General features: G+C 48.4%; 1 protein-coding gene across 1 annotated transcript; it reads left to right on the plus strand.

Moving 5' to 3' along the window:
- Positions 1 to 895: 895 nt before the first annotated feature.
- Positions 896 to 1,966, plus strand: Pmar_PMAR001377 (hypothetical protein; the record flags this gene model as incomplete). Its single annotated transcript, XM_002783485.1, has 3 exons — positions 896 to 1,404; positions 1,460 to 1,658; positions 1,718 to 1,966. 3 exons carry the CDS (start codon positions 896 to 898, stop codon positions 1,964 to 1,966), a joined length of 957 nt encoding a protein of 318 aa, XP_002783531.1.
- Between the last annotated feature and the right edge of the window lie 5,019 nt (positions 1,967 to 6,985).

Consider the following 6,985-nt stretch of genomic DNA (forward strand, 5'->3'; position numbering starts at 1 on the left):
TTGCATTGAGTGGGTCTTGTCACAAGACTCTTAGGCATCCACCTTGTGACCCACACAACACAAGAAGTTGATCAATTATGAGATCACGGGAGAACTCGCGACAGTGTAAAATTAGCCTTTCCCAAAAACTTTCGGGAAGGCCTGTGTTATATGAGCCAACCCAAAACTCTTGGAAGATCCTCCCCGGTCGGTACACAAACGGGATCAGGTCACAAGGGTCCAATAGGTACGATCGCCGTGGTAACTTCAGCTCGCACAGATGCTCTCCGTTGGTGAGTTAAGAAGAGCTTCGAGTGAGGAGGACTTTACTGAACAGAAGAGGTGCTGCACGACCCCTCTGTCGAATTCCCATCTCTATAGGAAATGGCTCAGACATGCCGCCTCGTGTTCGAGCTTGTGCTCTAGTGTTACGGTGGGGTGATTTGATAGCCGCAATCAGCTTCTCATCACAGTCGGCCGGTCCGAGAGTCATTTAAATAGCACGACGTGGTAAATTCGTTCAAAAGCTGCTTTCGAATCAAGTAAGACATCAGATAGCTCACGAATGGCTATAGACGATTACAGGCCTCTTATCTGTGCACCTCCTTGTGCGCACCTTCGTATCGACACTCAGCACCACCGTGGCGCTGACATCATCACGTTTCACGCATGCCCAAACTCCGGGAATGCGGAATCCATTATCAGTTTCCCTCTTGAATCCGTTTGAGAGAGTCCCTATGCAGTCACACTGATTGTGCCACACCAACCTCACGCTCCTTGATGATCGAGATAAGTGACTCTATTGGCAATAGACTATTGCCAACCCACAATCATCAACAGTCCATGACCCGATCAGGGTCCGAGGATCTTGGATTCGGTGTTCTCAGTTGGTATTCGTCCCCTCCCCCTAATCATAATGCTCCGTGATTTCGCAATCATGTACATGCTAGTCGCTGCACTGCGAGACTTCTCGACTACCGAGGCTGTGCCTGTGACGGTTGTTGTAACCTCTCTTGATGCACTCATGCCGCGGGATTACCTTGACTTGTTCACATCGGGTGTTAACCATGTTGTACTCGCCGAGAACTGGCTCTCAGCGGATGGATCCATTATATTCCCTCGCGCATGGATGACGGTGCCGCTCGCCAAGGAGATACACAACTATGCTGTTCAGCACAATGCCACCGTATCCATAGGCATCGTGCCGCAGCCCTTCATAAACAATAACAGTAGGAGTCTACAAGATTTTGTTTCGAACGTTCAAACTACTATCAACAGCTACCATGTGGACGGGCTTCTCTTTGAATTCTGGCTCAAGTCGTCTACACCAAGCGGAGATAAGTGGGAAGTGGTCAACAATTTGACTTCCCTCACTCGTAGCAAGTTGAACTCAAGTAGAGGGAACGCGGCTACGGCTTCAGTCATGTAGGGCACGAGGAATGAAGACCCTGGCTGTGACTGGCAATCACCTTCTTTTCAGGTTCAGTGGCGAGTCTCTATCATCAAGCCTTTGGGAAGACTTGAAAGTCTATCAGCCATGGAATTATACTGATAAATACTACAGCGTCCTGGATAGCAACTCAGTGGATTTCAAAACTCAAATTAGCATCGAATGGGCAAGCAACATCACCAATCGGTTCGCCAACTACTCTGCAAACATCTCTCACTTGTCGCTCACTGTAAGTCTGTTATACCTTAGTGATGTATAGTGTCGTGACTGGATAAGGCGTGTTCTCAGGTAATCCCGGAAGGCCGCTTGGATAATCTCACCGATGCCAAGCCTTATCGAGAGTTGATCGATGACGGTGCACCAGCATCAGGCGATGGATACTTCGACAACTTCTACTACAACTCACAGAAGCAAATCAAGGAAAAGGCCCAGCTTGTGAAGACTAAACGCCTTGCTGGCCTCAGCATACTTTTCCCCAACTTTGATCTTCCTGCTACCAATGCGTCCTCTCTGCTACATGCAGCCGTTCTTGGATAGTTCAGTAGCTTCCAGAGCCGGAAAGCGCTCTCATTCGGACTCTGTGGATGGCACATATTTTCAGTTGGAGGGAGATGAGTGCGTAACCGTCAGTAAGTGACGTACATTCAACGCAAACCGGCTGTCATCCCACAAACCTACATTATCTTTTGTGGTTCTTATCGTTCCGCTTTTTTTTCTTTGGTCATCGTACGATGAAAGTCCGGATTCTTCTATCTACTTCGTCGAATGAGTTTCAGTTATGAATGACAATCACAGGTTACCCGGCTCCCTTACTACCCGGCGTTGGGTGGTGGGCCGGAGGATGACACTGAACACGTGTGATCCTCGGCCAATGTGATGGGGCCAACCTTACACGTAACGCGAGGTGCCACACCACATCGCCAGGGTGAGCGAGAGGTTGAAAAAATGGACGACAAATAACTGAGGCGAAGGTGGGATGTAACCCAAAATCCTGGAAGAACTTTGAATCACTGCTAAATAGCGTTAGGTGATGTGTCGACACAACGTGTCTGTCCCTTCACACACTTCGGATACCGTCGCCGAGTAAACTGGCCCAACGAGTTGACCTCGAATAGTGGGCGATTTGGGTGACCAACAGACCGCGAGGCACATCTTCGCATTAGAGCAAACTCGAAGAGTGGGCCAAAAACGGGGGGATGCACCTCGAATCATCTGTTGAGCTCTGCGTAGCAGAAGTGGCGTTTACACGAGCCAAGCAGCAGAAGTATGGGCGACAAGCCACACAACCGAAAACTCAGCGCAATAGCTGAGTGGTGCGATAAGTCGCGCACTTTGAGCTAGTAAAACTATTGTGAATAATATTAAGACCAAATATTAATAGTGCTATACATTATTTTTTTGTCTCATGGAAGCCCCTACACCTCCCACTGCCAAGCTCATCAAGGATTTGCTAGGCGAGAACCCCATCTCCGAGGAGGACCTCACAACCTTGGTAACGCATCTTGACTCAGGATTCTTGAGAGAACCGCGCTTACCACAGTAGACTATCTGGCAAGAGCACCGTCGACTCTCATCGACGTTGTCATTAACAAGTATCCCAGCGAAACTGGCAAAGCTTTGGCTTGGTGTGTTGGCCCTATCGGAGGAAAGCTCCACCTGACATGATACCTCAGACCAGGTTCCTCACAAAGCTACAGAAGGATCCTTAATAAGGATTCCTTATATGTATGTCCGCATGAGCGAGCTGCACTCGGCCTTGGATCTTGATGACCCGACCATTACCACCAAAGAAAATCTGGAAACTGGTAAGTCAGTCCACCTGAGCGACGTAGATCATCAATCAAGCGTAACTTACCAGATGCCTTGACAACACAAACAATTTTGGTGCAAAATGTATCTTCGGCTATTTCTGGAAGTGTTGTCATGTGTCCGGGGAAGTTGGATCGAGATAGGTCGCTAGTAATAGTGGAAAGAGCGTAGAAAACCTCAAGATCTCGTTCCGTTGCGGTAAGTCACGTAAGGACTTCACGCTGAAGTGACGCGCTGCGGTCACGTCCAGTCGCGTGCACCCTCTGGGTTGTCGTAACATGCGGAACTGTAATCAGCACATTATGACGCTGTTATTCGCTAGCTGCAATCACCTTCTCATCGCAACCGGACAGCCAGCCAGCGCTCTAAATAGCAGGACGTGGAACTTCGTCGAAAGCGGCCTTCGAATCAAGAAAGACAGCAGATAGCTTCCGAGTCGCCAGTAGCGACCATCAGGTTGGGTTGTTGTTGTCCGACTGGCGGCCCTGCCTGTGCAGAGTAGACGGTATATGGCTGGCACGGCACCAGTGACGCAAAAAGCCTTAACCGTAACTAGCTGTTAGCGGTAACACCCGCACTGGTTGACTCAACAACATCTGGGATAGCCATAATAGGCAATGAGGCTTCTTATCTTATCCATTTCAGGCTGAAATTTCCAGCCTGAGGGCTGCGAGCCGTTTAATGCGACGAAGACTTCCCTTCGGGAAGCGCTTCGCTCCGCGAACCACTTCTGTGCTAAAATCGTTCCTTTTATGGAAAATTTGATCCAGTTGATTGAGCTTGTAACGCTCTCAAACCACTTCTGAACCAAATGAAATAGCGCTCGCCTTAGAACAAAAATTGCAAATAGTTTATCGAATAGCTCTCCGTCACGGTCGAAAACAGAGCAGAGCTCCTGACTCAAGGAAGTACTATTCCTGATGACATTATGGATATGTGGATGGCTATGCTCTGTGGGCAGGGTGGGGTTACAGCTGCTCGAGGCGTATTTGTGGGAACAACTCACTTCGGCTTCTCGCGGGTCCCTGATAGCATCCTGAAAGGCCGTGAGCTCTATCTCCAACCCGTTCTGGATCTGGCATGTGGGCACTATGCCGCATCTGCCGTTGTGGATGGTCAGGTGAATTTCATGGACAGTATGAATATGTCGGTCCCGTCTTCGGGTTTTTTTGTACGAACCCTACGCCAGCTGTATGGTTCAAAACGTGTACTTAATGCTTCGGTCCAACAGCAGAGTTACGGGAGTAATTTATGCGGAGTTCTTGTTATTGCTAGACTTACTGTGGTTGTTTTTAACCGCCAGCGGTTTCGTCTTTCGGTGTTTGATGAAGCTAGTATGAGATACCATTGGGCTGCATGCATTACTAGGAAAGAACTTAGCAGGTTTCCGGAAATCTTTCCCGCGCTAGCTAGCATGTTATTCTCACCTGAAGGGGAATTCAATACCTGAGTTTAAAGCTTTTGTGAGAGTTCTCAGAGTGTAGTTGTCAATTAAATATTCCACAAATATTTCCTTAATATCGGACGACGATGATAAGCGTTCATTGATCACCCAAGCTGGGTGGCCCAACTAGCTATGTCTTCACCCTTATCAGAACTCTTGCCGCTATGTATCATAACCACAGTTACTAGTGAACATAACGCCTAATCTATTGATGATTTCCGAAACCATACCTTTGACTACGTTACTTGACGTACGAAGTATGGGGAAATCCTCATTTCTAAAGAATAGGCCTCTTTTCTAAAGAAGTTTAGCGCACGCTCCCACCTGCATTTCGACTTAGCCTTGGATTGCAGCCTGGCCTTGGATAACAATTCGGGTTTCTGGTTTCCCGTCGGGTTTCGGGTGGGGTTTCGGGTTTCCCTTTCTCCGCTTTCACCTGCAGTTCTTTTTTTTTGGAATTTGCAGTTTAGATTCTCACTTGCGTTACGGTCATCACCTGGATATCAGCCTTTACTTTCCATTAATGGCGCGCGCTGATATTCTTTGGTTTTTATGCATCTCGCTTAGATTTGATGCAGTGCCCTACGAAGTATAACCACTAGCGGCTAGTAAACCTCAACACAGTGTACTAACTTAAGCTGTAGCCTAAGTCCCAGGCCAGTAAGAATCAGAAGCTTAACTTACTCCTGTCCTTAGTCTAACCTTTAAGAGCACTAGGCGAGTGCTCGAGCAAGGCCTCAGCACGCATGCAGAAATACGTGACGCCACCGGTGTCACGGCGCACAATACAATAACAGTAATAACAGAGTAATACAGTCAAGGATATACACCGGGAAACCGTATAATGGTTCATGAGTCTCCGTTCACTGCGCTGGAGCGCACAACGGCCCGTAATAATTACGACATAATTTAGGAGTCTACACTTGTAGACTACAAGGAATGAGGTTATAGGTTGAGACTTGTTAAATTGCGACATGTATACTCTTCGGTAGACGCAGGCCTGTCCTTTACTCTCCCTCGCGGTGAGGGCTTCACTCACAGTAGCGGAAGGCAGGTCGTTTTAAGACGTGTGAAAAAACCCAAGTCGTAAAATTTAACCCGTGCGAAAGCATCCCAAAAATTTAGTACAGAAGTGGAAGTAAAGTTTTACCCGGTGTCAAAAATTTCTTCATCGGAAAAAATAAAGTGAGTAAAAACGTGCAGAATTTGGTACAAGTTGTACCGTACAACAGTGGACATTTTACCCACTACAAAACTTAATCGTTTGCGTGCGAAAAAGTCCTGATCCGGTATAAATCGCTCACCTATCATCGTTTAGTACAAAAGTGGTTTAGTACAGAAGTGGAGACACGGAAAGATATGAATAACGCACATAGAAGATACTACTGGACAATAGGTTGGAATAGGTTAATTATTATTTAGATATCGACGATAACTGTAAGATACCGACCAAGGTTCATCTTTTGGCTCCCAAAATGTCCTCCCCCGACTCGCGGCCTTCACGTGGCGAACCGGATGAGCCGCTCGCTGTCTCTTCGACAGCTGATGCGGTGACCGACAGCAAGCGGAGAGGACGACGCCAGGGGACGCGATCACAAGACGCCCTGAGGAGGCGTCGGGCGGCAAGAGCTGCCAGGCGTCGACTCAAGCGCCAGCGTACCCGGGCACATCGCGATAGTTCTGAGAGGCGTAGGACACCCTCAGTTACTGCGAACTACAGTCCTCATAGTGGTGGATCCACCAGGTCGTACTTCCGTAGGGACGTAGACCCCAGTGTGATACGCATGTACACCTGGAACGTACGTTCTCTATTAGGATACGCCAACAGGTTGGCAGTCGTTGAGTCCTTAAAGGCGATCGGGAGTGATGTCCCAATAATCGCCCTACAGGAAACTCGACTACGAGAGGAAGTGCAAGGAGAATCGCTAGGGGACCACATCCTCTACAGCTCTCCTGCACTACGCGGAATCGGTGGAGTGGGTTTCCTAGTCCATCCCAATGTCAGGGTTCAGTCGTGGGTATCTGTTTCTAACAGAATAGCTCACATCACGCTGAACAGTGGCATAACCATTGTTGTGTGCTACGCTCCCACAGAGGTAGCGCCGCAGGGTCAAAAAGATGAGTTTTGGGATGCTGTCGAAGAAGTGGTGAGACTAGAACGTCCGGAAATTGTCTGCGGTGACTTCAACGCCAGGCTAGGTTCAGATCTCGCAAGGGATCCGATCCACGGCCTCGGCAAGGCTTATGCCTATGAGGAGACCAATGACAATGGATGGAGACTAGTCATGCTTGCTGCTGCCTCA

Source organism: Perkinsus marinus, assembly GCF_000006405.1.
Source record: "Perkinsus marinus ATCC 50983 genomic scaffold scf_1104296936976, whole genome shotgun sequence".
NCBI lineage: Eukaryota > Perkinsozoa > Perkinsida > Perkinsidae > Perkinsus > Perkinsus marinus.